General features: G+C 36.2%; 1 protein-coding gene and 1 non-coding gene across 2 annotated transcripts in view; one reads left to right on the top strand and one right to left on the bottom strand.

The window, feature by feature from the left end:
- LEKR1 (leucine, glutamate and lysine rich 1) overlaps positions 1-16,565 on the top strand; it is a 213,809-nt gene that overhangs the window by 75,655 nt on the left and 121,589 nt on the right. Inside the window, exon 5 of the mRNA XM_027542832.1 lies at positions 8,265-8,450. Within this exon, the coding sequence (XP_027398633.1) occupies positions 8,265-8,450 (186 nt within the window). The remainder of the gene's footprint in view (positions 1-8,264; positions 8,451-16,565) is intronic.
- TRNAW-CCA lies at positions 2,039-2,111 on the bottom strand. Its single transcript has one exon. It is a non-coding gene; the product is annotated as a tRNA-Trp (tRNA).

Below are 16,565 nucleotides of genomic sequence, written 5' to 3'. Positions count from 1 at the left end.
TTCTAGAATAGGCAAAACTGATCTACAGTTGGGAAAAAAGACAGAAGCAACACTAGTTATCTCAGAGGGGAAGATTGACTCAAAGGGACATGAAGGCACTTTTTGTGGTGACAGTAATGCTTTCTATTTTGACAGAGGTTTGGGTTACACGATGGATGCATTCTTCAAAACTAATCTAATGATACATTTGAGGTTTGTGCGTTTCTTTATAGGTAAAATTCCATTAAAAAATTAGAAATCTATATTTAATGCTAGTTAATAATGTGTTTAGGGAATCAAATATATTGACTTATCTTGAAATGCATGAAAATGTAAGTTGAATAGATGAGTAGCTATGTGATAAAGCAAATATAGTAAAATGTTAATTGAAGAATCTAGGTGTTGTGTATATTTGGTTCAATACTTCCAACTTTTCTGTGTATTTTAATTTTTTTTTCATTAAATGTTAGAGAAAAGAAAGCATCCTAACTGTATAACAACTTCAGCTAATTTTATTATATGATGTGTGCCTTTAGAGGTGAATTGTGTATGATAATAAAGTACTCCTAAATTTTTTACTTAATTTTGAGGATTAAATTTAGACAAATACAGATAACTATTATAACAACCATGTTTTCAGCTGCAAAACTAACAATTTTTAACATTTTACTTTAAAAAATATATAATTGTTTATACTTTAATATGTATGAAAAAAGAAAAGTGAAAGTCACTCAGTTGTGTCCGACTCTTTGCGGCACCGTGGAATATACAGTCCATGGATTCTCCAGGCCAGAATACTGGAGTGAGTAGTCTTTCCCTTCTCCAGGGGATCTTCCCAACCCAGGGATCCTGCATTGCAGGTGTATTGTTTACCAGCTGAGCCACAAGGGAAGCCCAAGAATACTGGAGTGGGTAGCCTATCCCTTCTCCAGGAGATCTTCCTGACCCAAGAATCAAACTGGGGTCTCCTGCAATGTAGGCAGATTCTTTACCAACTGAACTATCAGGGAATCCCAAATATTTAAAGGTAAATGGAGAATCCCATGGGCAGAGAAGCCTACTGGGCTACAGTCCATGGGGTTGCAAAGAGTCAGACATAACTGAAGCAACTTAGCACGCACGCAGAAATCCTACTGGCAGGGCTCTTGAGTCAGAGAGCCAAAGTTCACATACTGACTCTACCACTTACAAAATCTCTGGACCTCATTGTCATCATCTGTAAAATGCACATGCACACACACACCACAATATGCCTATGACAGTAAAAATCAAGATATGTCAGCTTCTATTATTTTATTCTTTTTATTCTAAAGTCTATGTTCCTTCTGTTGTATTAGATTTTCACTTATCCTACAGAAATGTTCATTTGGTTGTCTTGTAGATTTTCTCCTAAATAATGGAACAAAATTAATGCTCTTCACCTATAGTTTAAATATATGTATATATATGTGGTGTACTGGTTTATTCCTGCAGTCATGTCCAATTCTTTGTGACCTCATGGGCTGTAGCCCACCAGGCTCCTCTGTCTATGGAGATTCTCCAGGCAAGAATACTGGAATGGGTTGCCATGCCCTCCTCTAGGGGATCTTCCCAACCCAGGTCTCCCGCATTGCAAGTGGATGCTTTACCATCTGAGCCACCAGGGAAGCCTCTCTCTCTCTCTCTCTCTTTCTCTCTCTCTCTCTCTCTATATATATATATATATCTCCAAAGAAAATGAAAACACTAACTCCGAAATATATCTGTACTCCCTTGTTCATAGTGGCATTATTTACAATACATGCAAACATGTCCAAGACATGGAAATAACCTACATTTCTGTTAATAGGTAAATGGATAAAGAAATTGTGAGATATATATAACACAATATTATATATCATATAATATTATATATTATGATATTATAAATTATATATATACATATGAAGAAGAAGTGAAGTCGCTCAGTCGTGTCCGACTCTTTGAGACCCCATGGACTGTAGCCCGCCAGGCTCCCCTGTCCATGGAATTCTCCAGGCAAGAATACTGGAGTGGGTTACCATTTCCTTCTCCAGGGGATCTTCCTGACCCAGGGATCGAACCTGGGTCTCCTGCATTGGAGGCAGACGCTTTAACCTCTGAGCCACCAGGGAAGCCCATATATATTTATATAATTGGATATTATTCAACCATAAAAACTGAAATCCTGCCATTTGGAACAACATGAATTGACCTTAAAGAGGTTATGATAAGTGAAATAAGCCAGAGAAAGATAAAAACTGTATGATCTTCTTATATGTAGAACCTAAAAAAACAAAAAATAAACAAGAAAAGCTACTAACCAGATGCATAGGAAAGAGATTAGATTTGTGGTTATCAGATGTGGGATCGAGGGGAGGGAGAAGGGGAGTTGAAGTAAGACTGTTAAAGTTTAACACTGCTCTATGATATGTAGGAAATTTGTTAAGAGAGTAAATCTTGAGAGTTCTTATCACAAGGAGAAAATTGTTATTCTTTTTATTGTATCTATATGAAACTATGGATATTATTAAACCTATTGTAATCATTTCACAATAAGTATAGATTAGACCATCATAGTGTATACCTGAGACTTATACAGTGATGTATGTCAGTTATTTCATAATTAAAATTTGAAACTAAATATATATGTGTATGTATTTATTTAGATCCATACAAATATGTTTAACAAGGTATTTTTTTTGAGATATAGTTGATGTACAATATTATATATAGTTTCAGGTATATAACATAGTGATTCACAATATTTAAAGTTTATATTCCATTTACAGTTATTATAAAAAGTTCACTATATTCCCTGTGTTTTGCAGCATATCCCTGTAATTTATTTGTTTTGTACAGCCCAAGTGGTTCTTGATAAGAGTGATAAGGTTTTTGACAAGGATGCACAGCAGAGGAAAGATAGTCTAGCCTTTTCAACAAAGGCTGGATGGTTCTGGGTATCAAAGACTTTGATCTGAACCTCATACCTTATATAAAAATTAACTCAAAATGAAACATAATTTTAACTGTAAAAGATAAAGTTATTAAACTTTTAGGGAAAAAGGAGAATCTTTGTAACCTCACATTCTTAGACTGAAAAGCATATACATAAAAGGAAAAACTGATAGAGTGGACCCCAGCAAAATTAAGAACTTTTCCTCTGTGAAAGACCCTGTTAAAAGGATGGAAAGGCAAGTTACAGACTGGAGAAAATATATATCTGGCAAAGGGCTTTTATCTAGAATTTTTTTTTTTTTAAACTTTCAAAGCTCTACATCAGAAAAATAGTTCAGTTAGAAAATGGGCAAAATACATGAGCAGAAATTTCATTGAAGAAGATATGCAGGTGGCAAATAAGCACAGAAAAAATGTTTAGCATCATTAGTCATTCAGTTCAGTTCAGTCGCTCAGTCGTGTCCGACTCTTTGCGACCCTCAATAACCTCAGATATGCAGATGACATCACCCTTATGGCAGAAAGTGAAGAGGAACTAAAAAGCCTCTTGAAAGTGAAAGACGAGAGTGAAAAAGTTGGTTTAAAGCTCAACATTCAGAAAACGAAGATCATGGCATCTGGTCCCATCACTTCATGGGAAATAGATGGGGAAACAGTGGAAACAGTGTCAGACTTTATTTTTTTGGGCTCCAAAATCACTGCAGATGGTGATTGCAGCCATGAAATTAAAAGACGCTTACTCCTTGGAAGGAAAGTTATGACCAACCTAGATAGCATATTGAAAAGCAGAGCCATTACTTTGCCAACAAAGGTCTGTCTAGTCAAGGCTCTGGTTTTTCCAGTGGTCATGTATGGATGTGAGAGTTGGACTGTGAAGAAGGCTGAGGGAAATGCAAATTAAAACCATGATGAGATACTATGAAATATCTCTTACAATGTCTAAAATTTTAATTGAGTATAGAAGTGTTGGCAAGGAGAAAAGAAACCAAATCACTCAGTATTGCTGGTGAGAATGTGACATGGAATAGCCATTCTAGAAAATAACTTTACAGTTTCCTCTAAAGCTAATAATGCACTTAACACATGACCCAGCAGTTGCGCTTTTAGGCATTTATCCAAAAGAAATAAAAATCTAAGTTCATGAAAATACCTGTACATGCGTTTTCATAGCAGCTTTATTCATAATAGCTCAAACTGGAAATAACCCAAATGTCCTTCAATGAATGAACAAACTGTCCTTTGTCCATAACATGGAATACTACTCAATAATAAAAAATAAATAGATTATTAATACATGCTCAAGGGAATAGGCTGAGTGAAAAAAAATCTAGCCTCAAAAAGGTTACATATTATAAGTCTATTTATATAGCATTCTTGAAATAAAATTCTAGAGAAGGAGAACAAACTAGTTGTTGCCAGCGATTACAACTGGTGGGGATAGGAGTAGGTGTGGCTATAAAGGGATAGCAGGGTAACTTTATGGTGATAGAATAATCCTGTATTTTGATCGTATTGGTATGAATAATTATATAAACCTACATATGTGATAAAATTGCAGAGAGCTACGCATATGTGCATGTGTGTGCGCACACACACACAAATAAAGGTGTGTATAGATGGTCAAATCTGAATTAATTCTGTGGATTATACCAGGATCAGTTTCTTAGTTTTGATAGAGTACTGTAGTTATACACAATGTGAGTATGGGAAGAGGAGGAATAAAAGCAGCACAGGACCTTCCCATACAGTTCTTTATAACTTCCTGTAAATCTCTATTTCAAAATAGAGGTGTTTTTTTTTTTAATCTATATAGTGTTTTATGATCCCTTCGTTAAATAAATAGTCACTATTTTAATTCACTATTCCATGTCACATTAAAATAGAGGTGTTTTTTTTTTAGTCTATATAGTGTTTTATGATCCCTTCATTAAATAAATAGTCACTATTTTAATTCACTATTTCATGTCACATTAAATAGTAAATCTAGCATTTCAGAGTTTTTAAATATTATTTAATATCAGTATGCCTTGGTGATAAGGTTATATATAGAGGTTTCCTAAAAGCTTATTTACTTAACATATTTTTATGATACTTTGACTAAGCTAACAGGACTAAGAACAACAAAAAAGTCTTATCAAGGCAAATAAATTGTATGAGATTAATTTTGATACTAATAATTATACTTGCATCAGGTAGCAAATTATATCACACCTACTTTAAAGCTTTAAAGTAACTTTAAAACTAAAAACATCCATTGGCTATAAACTTGGACAATATTACATTTTATTTTATTTTATTTTTTAATTATTTATTTTTGGCTGTGCTGGGTTGCTACACACGGGCTTTCTCCAGTTGTTGGTGAGCTGGGTGCTTGAGCTTCTAATTGCAGTGGCTTTTCTTGCTGCATAGCACAAGCTCTAGGTGCATGGGCTTCAGTTGTCGATGCTCACAGGCTCTAGACTGCTGGCTGAGTAGTTGTGGTGCATGGGCCTAATTGTCCCACGGTGTGTGGAATCTTCCTGGACCAGGGATCAAACTCATGTCCCCTCTATTGGCAGGCGGATTCTTTACAACTGAGCCACGAGGGAAGCCCCACAAACATTTTAAATAATATACTTCTTTTTTCAATAGTAACTTTTGTGATCCACACTTTTCGTAAGATTGATGAAATTAGAGATAGAATAGGCCTAATGTGCTTATCCTATTTAAAATGTTTCCTTCTTTTAGATGTGTGTATTTACTGCCTTACCAAGTCTGACATTAAATAATTTAGGGCTCAAAATGCTTGCCTCTGAAGTGAAGGGAGAGGTAAAATAAAGACATATGTGGTATATTAGAAACTATTAGAAGCTTTGCTCAATAATGCCTTTACTCATTTAGTAGATATTTATTGAGCTTCTGTTAATTCTACGATATTGTAGTAGAAATTATAGGAGGAATAAAAAATGAATAAGATACTGTTGTTCAGTTGCCAAGACGTGTCCGACTCTTTGTGACCTCATGGATTGTAACACACCAGGCTCCTCTGTCCTCCACTAACTCTGGGAGTTTGCTCAGATTCATGTTGATTGAGTCTATTACCCCCGGCCTAAAATAACTTGCAGTCTAATAGGAGACCACATGTTTACATATGATCAATGCCATAGAAATGGTGTAATTGGTGTAACATATCTGGTCAGGAAACATTTCAAGGCAGAGGTAGCACATGGGATAGTGAAAAGATAGGGAAAGCATAAAGTGGATACAATGACCAGAATAAGTAAATCATAATTTCTGAATCCCAAATTGGGACACATAACTGACAATTATGAAGTTGTATTAATGACAAAGGTAGGATTGAGTATTTGACACCAGGATTGCCATAGGTATAGGGAATGTATAGTTTGCCAAGGGTGAGTTAATTGACCCCATTGTGTTTACTCTTCTAATTCCATGTTAGAAACATTGTGCCTCCTATTAGTTTTTAAATCTTGCTGTACTTTTCCATGTGTCAAAATATATTTCACAAATGAATTTTATTGCAGATTCTTATTCTTTTAATATCAAATAGAAAGTCACACTGACACGAGTAGTTATTTTAGAGACAGATAGTAGTGTACACTGAGAGAGTCAGCTGCAAACCTAACCAGTATCATTCTGGCAGACGATAAATAGGTCACAGCATGTGTGTGCTCCTCTGCAGTGTCATTCTGACTTCATCTTAGATAGATATGCTTAGGGTACGGTACAATTTATTCAGCCATAAGAAGCCACCTTTATGGCTACAAAAATACCCAGGAAGATTTTTTTTAGGCCTGAAGAAAAATTGCAACCTCCTTGTTTTCTTCAACTGTATTCTTTTAAAGACTCTATGTACTGTTAGTAGTTTTCCTCACACAAATGGCAACATACCCATAAAGTTTCAGAAGCATAGAGCTAGTCTTAGGGGAAAAAATTCCCATGTAAAGGAACCCCCTGGAATATAATAGACCCCCACTTATTTGGTCTCTGCCAAATTCTTTATCTAGGTTTTCCATTTTGACTAGGAACAAAAGTGAAGAAGGTGCCAGACCCCTTGTGTTCATGCCCTTGGTCTACCTTAAGTGCCACTTTTTCTTCCAGATGTACTATCTTCCCACAGAAAAACATTTTGCTTTTCTCTCCTTAGACCATTCCTGATCCTACACATCCCCATCCCTTGGGGCATGCTCTCTTCTCTCTGCTCCATTCAGCATACTGCTTTATTTCTCTTGTAACCTTTTACTGGCCATGTTGCCTCTGCAGCCATGTGTATCCCATAGAAGTCTACTTCTCGTCTTCACTGGCCCATGTGGCTACTATTTCTGCTCCAAGACCAGTAAACCAAGCTGCCTTTCTTTGACACCCTATCACACCCTAAACCAATCACATAGTCCAGGATGAGCTAAACAAGGAAGAGAATGCCACGTGAACTCTCTAGAAAAGCAGACTGTCCAGATTTTTATGTAGATCACATCTTCTTCAATTCAGTTAATTGTGGTTGTACAAATTTTATAGTATTTTTTATTATTATTACATGTGTGTTTATATGTTTTAATGGTGATTTAAGGCAGCAGTGCTGAAAAGACTGATGGAGAGCTTGATAATTATCATTCTGACAGATAAAATGTTCTATGAATTTCTCACAAAATTATATAAAATTAGCACATTAAAATCTACATAATGCTGTGAAGGCATATTTTTATTAAACTTAATCTAAGTAGATAGAGTAATAAGAAGTGATTGCTATGATGAAATTCTAGTCTCATTTTGAGGGGAGAGTGTTATTAGAATCATTAAGATATACTAACTAATACTTTCTGCCCATAAATTTATTAGTTTTAAACACTGGTTCCTTTTATTTCTCTCCAACCCACCACCTTTCTTCATAATTTGTGTAGAATATAGCCTAGTTATCTCCCAGAAATTCCTCACAACCAGCTCATGCTAGCACATTTAAATTTACTTTTCTGAATCATGTTGCCAAGAAAACAATTTAATTTCAATAAAACCCAGAACATTACAGAGATATTATGCTATTTATTCATATGAGTATTTAAAAAGCAGGCAGGATTGTCATTTAACACAATTTAAAGGCTTTAAAAAAACTACTAAAAGGTTTCATGTATCATTTTGCAATACAGTCTTTTTTCTCCTTTCTTTTTCAGAATGACTACTAAATTAAAACTCAACTTTTTGGTTATACTCTCCATACTCTCAGAGAAGTCATCTTGGCTTTCAACTATCAATTTTCTAAAATAAAATAATCATTAAAAAAAAAATGTTTTATGATCCAGTGTTGTCTATTTGTAAACTTTGAATTTTCTTTACAGAGATAAAGATGCTAAATAAAAGTTTGACAGTGTCCCAGAGAAACAATGTATGCCTTGAAGAGGAAATGAAAAATCTGAAGTTGTTGTCAGATGCAGCCATATTGAGATCTCAGCAGATTCAGACATCCAAACAACAGGAAGTAAACTTGCAAACCAGATGCCATGACTTGCAAAAGGAAGTACTAGGTAAAAGAGAATTATGTTTTGCTGTCGTTAGCAACTAGCTGTAATAAGGAAATGTATAAATTTTTATTTCTCTTATAATCACAACAAAAATCTTGTTTTAACTAGTTTGTGTTATGCTGCTGCTGCTAAGTCGCCTCAGTCGTGTCTGACTCTGTGCGACCCCACAGACGGCAGCCCACCAGGCTCCCCCGTCCCTGGGATTCTCCAGGCAAGAACACTGGAGTGGGTTGCCATTTCCTTCTCCAATGCATGAAAGTGAAAAGTGAAACACGCTCAGTCGTGTCCGACTCCCAGTGACCCCATGGCCTGCAGCCTACCAGGCTCCTCTGTCCATGGGATTTTCCAGGCAAGAGTACTGGAGTGGGTTGCCATTGCCTTCTCCGAGTTTGTGTTATAAATATACCTAATTATTACTATGCCAATAACTGATTCTGTTATAAATGTTTGCTATCACCCATTCCTAATCTGCCATTTAGAGTGGCAAGTATTAGTGAATACAATAAAGACTTTTCAATTACAGTGAGATTTCAGGAAAACAAAGTAGGAGTTGCTTTTGTATATCATCCCCAGTGGGTGGTGGTTTAGAATACTGGAAGACTATACAGTATATGCTGTTATATAAGGTAAGTCCAAATTTTTAGATGTTCCTTCATTTTTCCAAATGAAAAGATTAAAAATTATGTTTTGAGAGCTTTGGACAAGGTTTTAAAGTGTTTACCTTAGAACATTGAGTATATCAGCAGTAAGGCTATGGGGATTTGTACTTTTTCCTGAAGGCAGTAAGAAATCATTGACAACTGGTTATCAGGAGAATGATACAACACAAGAAGTGTTTTAGCAAAATTAAACCGTTAGCACTGTATGGAGGTGTTCCGAACATCAAAGAATTGGAGTCAGATAGCCATTTAGAAAACATGTTTGCTGGTAACCTAGTCCCTAGACCAACCATAAGACACTGAAATAGGGTAGAACATAGAACACTAACATTTTTTAGGTGGTAGCATGTACTAGGGGCTTTCCAGGTGGCTCAGTGGTAAAGAATCCACCTGCAATGCTGGTGATGCCAGTTTGATCCCTGGGTTGGGAAGATCTCCTGGGGAAGGGATAGGCTACCTGCTAGTATTCTTGCCTGCGAAATCCCATAGACAGAGGAGCCTGGCAGGCTCTATGTTGTTGTTTTTGTTTAGTCACTAAGTCCCGTCCGACTCTTTTGCGACCCTATGGACTGTAGCCTGCCAGGCTCCTCTGTCCATAGGATTTCCCAGGCAAGAATAGTGGAGTTTCCTTCTCCAGGGGGTCTTCTCAACCCAGGGATTGAACCCGCATGTTCTGCACTATAGGTGAATTCTTTACCGCTGAGCCACCAGGGAAGCCTATGTTAGCACTGTATATAAATTACTTCTGTTAATCTTCGCAATGACTATGAGTAGCAAATATAATTATCCCATCTTAAAGAGGAGAGAATGAAGGCCCAGAGAGGTAACATACCTGTCCCCACATAACTGGTAAATGGCAGGAAATGAAAGCAAACCTAGTTGGACTCCAAGACTTATGCTTGTTACACTATGTCTCCTTGGCCCTCTCCATGGCCACACTGGGAAGGCTCAAATAAAATCAGAGTTGAGAGGACTACCCAGGTCTAGAGAGGTAAGCACCTGGCTGAATAGACAAGGGAATGAAGGAGATCACAGAGGGCTCTCAACCTCCTTGCTGGGGAGTATTTGATGATGGAGTTCTCTAGAGAGCGGAGAAGGCAATGGCACCCCACTCCAGTACACTTGCCTGGAAAATCCCATGGACGGAGGAGCCTGGTAGGCTGCAGTCCATGGGGTCGCAAAGAGTCGGACACGACTGAGCGACTTCACTTTCACTTTTCACTTTCATGCATTCGAGAAGGCAGTGGCAACCCACTCCAGTGTTCTTGCCTGGAGAATCCCAGGGACGGGGGAGCCTGGTGGGCTGCCGTCTGTGGGGTTGCACAGAGTTGGATACGACTGACGTGACTTAGCAGCAGCAGCAGAGAGAGAACCTATAAGTTGTCACATGAATGTGGAAGCAATATGAAACAATACAAATTTTAAAATCAGGTATTTTAATGTCTCTTGTCAATTACTTTGTCAATAAGATTTTCCCAATTTTCTATTGAATTATTAGAACTTTCCAACAATTTTAAGGGCAGTTTATATAGTAAAATCGGAGAAGGCAATGGCACCCCACTCCAGTACTCTTGCCTGGAAAATCCCATGGATGGAGGAGCCTGGTGGGCTCCAGTCCATGGGGTCGCTGAGGGTCGGACACGACTGAGCGACTTCACTTTTACTTTTCACTTTCATGCATTGGAGAAGGAAATGGCAACCCACTCCAGTGTTCTTGCCTGGAGAATCCCAGGGACGGAGAAGCCTGGTGGGCTGCCGTCTATGGGGGTCACACAGAGTCAGACACGACTGAAGTGACTTAGCAATAGCAATATAGTAAAATAATTATTTATCTTCTATATTCAATTTTTTCTAATGTATAATTTGTTTAGTGATTTTTTCACAGAAAATTGCACCATATCAACATTTTTCTTCTTGGTATTATAAAACTATTATCTTTTATTGTTTCTAGTTAGTCTTAGTTCAAAAAGTCCATTTCATTTCTAGATTATACATATAGTCTTTTGGATTTTCTTTCATTTAAATCATTAATACGTATGCAGTTTACCTTTTATATGGTATGAGATTTGAGGTCCAGTTTTATTCTTTCCATATGCATAGCCATTTGTGTCAACATTGTGTATTACAATAAGTAATCTATCCTTTACCTACTAAATAAAACTACTATCTGCCATATGGCAAAATTTCAAAATGCTGACATCTATTACTGTATTCTCTTTTCTGTTCCACTAATTATTGGATGTACCATTAATACCATATTCATTAGACTTAATAGCATATTCTCATAACTGGTAAGTCTTTCTTCTTTGTTCTTACTTTTTAAATACTTTTTAAAAATATATTTTAAAAAATATTTCGAAGTTTTCTTCAATTTGAGCTTTAAGATCATTTATTCACCTCTAATCCAAAGACTCTGATAGAGATCTAGTAAGGTTTTTCTCTTCCAGTCTGTATACTTTTCTTACATATTCACAGGTAGATATTCTTCCACATAAAATTTAAAGTAATTTTATTCAACTCTAATCCCAACAAGAATTCTAATTGGGATTGCATTATATTTATACTGATTTTTAGAGAGTTAAGATTTTTAGTGATATGAATCTTATTAATATTAATATAATAAAAGTTTTCTCATTCAAGAATATATGTCCATTAACTTCTTTAAATGTTTTTAATGTAGTGAGCATCCTTGTATCTTTTACAATTTTACAAAAAAACACTGCTGAAAAACTTTGAGGTTTAAGCAGAAATTAAAGTGAATATAGAATATCTGGACTTGTGTGGTATTAAAAAACACTACATATCAAGAATTTGTGGGATGCAGCCAAAGTGATGCTTTGAGGGAGATGTATAGCTTTAAATATTTACATAAGAAGGAGGGAATAAACTCAACATAAAAGAAAAAATACAGTAAAAATAAGAGCAGCAGTCAGTGAGATAGAAAACAAAAATATGATAAAGAAGATAAACAAAAAAGCATTGATTTAAAAATAATAATAATAAAATAGACAAACCTCTAGCAATTTAATTACAAGAAGAGAAAAGAAACAAATGAAAAATATAAGGAATGAAACAGGAACAGTAACTGCAGATAAAGAGTAAAAAGAAAAGTGAATGCTACCAACAACTTTGAAATCTTACATGAGATGGACATATTATTAGAAAAATATATCTTACCATAACTTACTCAAAAAGATTAAATGTTCCTATAACTATTAAAGAAATCAAAGCAATATTTTCTCACCAGAAAAAAGCTAGATTATATTTTACAAGCAATTTCTGCCAACTTTCAAGGAAGAGAGGATCCTAATTTTATACAATATTTTCTAAAAAACTGAAAAATTGGAAATATTTCCCAACTCATCCTATAAAGCCAGGGTAAACCTGTTACCAAAATCAAGACAAAAATATTAAAGTAATATTATAGATACATTTATGTTATAAACATCAGTGTAACAATTTCAACTGTATATTTGATACTTTCAAAATATTTTGAACCACTTGAATATATTCCTCATTGATAAAATTAAATAAAATTATGTAAAATAAAACTCTTAATATGCCATTCTGTTATTTCAGACTTCATAGAGGAGGACAAATTTAGGATGGATTTGCTAAAACATACATTTCATAGTTATAAATAACTCTTAAAAAATGCAGTCCCCCCCAAATCAAAGGTTATTATTCTTATCTCTCTTTTATTTCATCATTTAATCTGATTTCTGCTGCTGCTAAGTCGCTTCAGTCGTGTCCGACTCTGTGCGACCCCATAGATGGCAGCCCACCAGGCTGCCCCGTCCCAGGGATTCTCCAGGCAAGAACTCTGGAGTGGGTTGCCATTTCCTTCTCCAATGCATGAAACTGTAAAGTGAAAGTGAAGCTGCTCAGTCCTGTCCGACTCTTATCGACCCCATGGACTGCAGCCTACCAGGCTCCTCCGTCCGTGGGATTTTCCAGGCAAGAGTACTGGAGTAGGGTGCCATTGCCTTCTCCAAATCTGATTTCTAAGATAAGCCATTTCCTTAAATGTTTTTGTTTCTTGAAAGAACAGTAAAACATTAGAGAATGTGTCTTATATTGCATGTAAGAGGCAGTTAAGAGTTAAGTAACTACCTTTCTATATTTGAAGAAAAGAAGTAATTTACTGACATAAGACAAGAGAAGAAAAGGAGAACATTTTCACTAACTAGGAACCCTCTCTGCCAGTCATTTGACTAGCACATGACTTAATCGACTTAGCAGCAGCAGCAGCAGCAGCAGCAGCAAGCATCTTTCATCTAATCCTCATAGTATTCTAATGTGTACACGAAGTCCTATCCAATTCTTTGTGACCCTATGGACTGTAGCCCTCCAGGCTCCTCTTGTCCATGGGATTCTCCAGGCAAAAATACTGGAGTGGGTTGCCATTTCCTTCTCCAGGGGATCTTTCTGTCCCAGGGATCGAACCCGGGTATCTTATGTCTCCTGCATTGGCAGGCAGATCTTTACCATTATTGCCACCTGGGAAGCCCCATTCTAATGTGTAAGCTTTTATTATTCTTATCAGACATAGAGAAGTAGGCCATGGTCACACTGCTAAGATTCAAACTCAGGTCTCTGTTGGGCCAAAGCTTGTTAGCTCTTTAATCATTTCACTCAGTTCCAAAAAGGCATATGAAAACACTGAACTCCTTTTCTGTGTTAAAAAAAAAAAGGGGGGGGGGGATGAATTTCCACCCTCCACTTTCCTCTTACAAAAATGGACCATTAGCTTAACAAGTTTTCTCAGAATTAAAGCTAAGGAAGTGTTTTCCAAAATTGCCTGACCATAAGAATATCCAGAACTGTGGAAATTTGTGTGGCAAGATAATAAAGGGACCTATTGAAAGTGTATATTCTTGCACATCAGTTCAAACACATTAAGTATCTCCAAGATTCTAAGATGCTGTACTCTTAATAAATGCTCAAGGTGATTTCTGTGATGAGGCAAATTTTGTACTAGTTTGAAAATAAGGAAAATAGGAAAAAGCATGTTCACATTTCAGCGTAGTAAAAAAAATAGAAAGGCTCATTTTAAAAGGAGTGTTTGTCACTGGTTCCGCCATCATTTGGCTTTTTAAGATTCTCATGTCTGGTCTCTTCACTCTTTACTCAGATTTTAGCCTTACAACGGGAGAGTCTCTGCTCTTAACACTTTGATGAAGGCTGGTAACTGTGAAGCTGATGTGCTGAAGAAATTATTAGGAATGAAAATTGTATAGCAGTAGTAAAAAAGATGAAGAACCAGGATGCTTAAATTTAACTTCAGGAGCCAGAGTAGGCCCGTCCCCTCAACCATCAAGGATACTGGGGTGCCAGGTCCTGGGGCTTTCCACCCTCTGCCATTTGAGAATTTGTACTTTTTAAAACAGAAAAATGTATATTATTTTTATTTACTTTTTTTGTAAGTGATTTGCCATCTTCTTTTGAGGTTTAGGGTTATTCTTTGTCTGCACTGTTTACAATAATTGTTTCACTCTGATTCATCACTTGTTGAGGATCCATCAGTTCATGGGAGGCATTGCCATAACAATGTTAATAAAATGTCTTTTTGTTTGTAAAAAACATATATATAAAATAAACAATAGATTAAAATAAGCATTAGTGAGATTTCTTAGTTGCAAGTACTAGAAATTAATTATCAAAGGATTTTATTGAAAAGATACTATGTAGATATTCAGAATCTTTGAGAACGTGGTTAGAAGATGGTTCGAAAACTGTGAAGCTAGAACTGCCAGAAACACAGCCGTAATCATGCCCCGCCAAAACCATCTGGAGAGGGGGCAGTTGCTATGTCCTCGAAACACTGGACACCCAACATGATCCCCTACCTCCTCTGGTCCTGAATACTGGTTGATCTTGGAATAAATTCTCTACTGCTTCTGCTACTTTGTGTTGGTTGCTCTCATTTCAGATCTTGGGAAAATATATTTTTAAATAGTCTGGAAAGCAAGGACGGTGTTTAGCTCCCTAGGTCTAGCATATTTGGAATAGGTTGTTATAGGAGTGTTTAGCAGCTGTAAAAATAACCATGTATGTTTTTAGAACAGAATAGAAAATCCAGAAGTAGAATCAATTTTAATATAAGTGTTATTAGCAAATGGGAAAAACAAAATTATGTAATAAGTGGGATAGGGATAACTGAAGCAAAATAACCCAAAGACACCAAAATAAACCTCAAATTAAATAGGAAAAAAATAACAGGAAAAACTAGCACCAAAAAAAGATATAGAACTTACCCTAATTATAGAGGATAAAGCAGCACTTTAGAAATTACAAAGAGTAAAATTGATAGGTTTTGCCTATAAAAATGTAGAATATCTGAATTAAAAAACCTGCCAAACAACGTAAAAATAGATGGAAAAAAATTTATATCATATATGATATGCAAAGGGTTACTATCCAATCAATGTAAATAATTTATTCAAGTATGTGAGAAGACTCCAAGCAGGCAACTGCTAAAAAACAGAAACAAAATTAACACCAGAAATATGGTAAACAAGCAAGAAATATTTAATTACTACTGCTACTGCTAAGTCACTTCAGTCGTGTCCGACTCTGTGCGACCCCATAGATGGCAACCCACCAGACTCCCCCGTCCCTGGGATTCTCCAGGCAAGAACACTGGAGTGGGTTGCCATTTCCTTCTCCAATGCATGAAAGTGAAAAGTGAAAGTGAAGTTGCTCAGTCGTGTCTGACTCTTAGCGACCCCATGGACTGCAGCCTACTAGGCTCCTCCATCCATGGGATTTTCCAGGCAAGAGTACTGGAGTGGGGTGCCATTGCCTTCTCCATTTAATTACTAATAACAAAATTAAAAACATTCACCACTTCCTTTTATATTAATACAAAGACTTTAGTGGTAAAGCTTCTCCTTTTCTTTGGTGATAGAAAAATATTATATTTTTATAACCCATAAAACATTATACAAAATGACAGGCTGGATAAATCACAAGCTGGAATCAAGATTTCATGGAAAAAAGCAATAACCTCAGATATGCAGATAATACCACTCTAATAGCAGAAAGTCAGATGGAACTAAAGAGCCTCTTGATGACGGTAAAAGCTGGCTTAAAACTCAACATTTAGAAAACTAAGATCATGGCATCTGGTCCCATCACTTCATGGCAAATAGGGAAAAAGTGGAAGCAGTAACAGATTATATTTTCTTGGGCTCCAAAATCACTGTGCATGGTGACTGCAGCCGTGAAATTAAAAAACACTTGCTCTTTGAAAGGAAAGCTATGACAAACCTAGCCAGTGTATTAAAAAGCAAAGACATCACTTTGCCGACAAAGGTCCTTATAGTCAAAGCTATGGTTTTTCTAGTAGTCATGTATGGATGTGAGAGCTGGACAATAAAAAAGCCTGAGTGCTAAAGAATCAATGCTTTTGAATTGTGTTGCTGGAGAAGACTCTTGAGAGTCCTTTGGACTGCAA

This window comes from Bos indicus x Bos taurus, chromosome 1 (genome assembly GCF_003369695.1).
Source record: "Bos indicus x Bos taurus breed Angus x Brahman F1 hybrid chromosome 1, Bos_hybrid_MaternalHap_v2.0, whole genome shotgun sequence".
NCBI lineage: Eukaryota > Metazoa > Chordata > Mammalia > Artiodactyla > Bovidae > Bos > Bos indicus x Bos taurus.
Note: the sequence above shows the minus strand (reverse complement) of the source record. Positions and strands in the feature narration are given on the sequence as shown.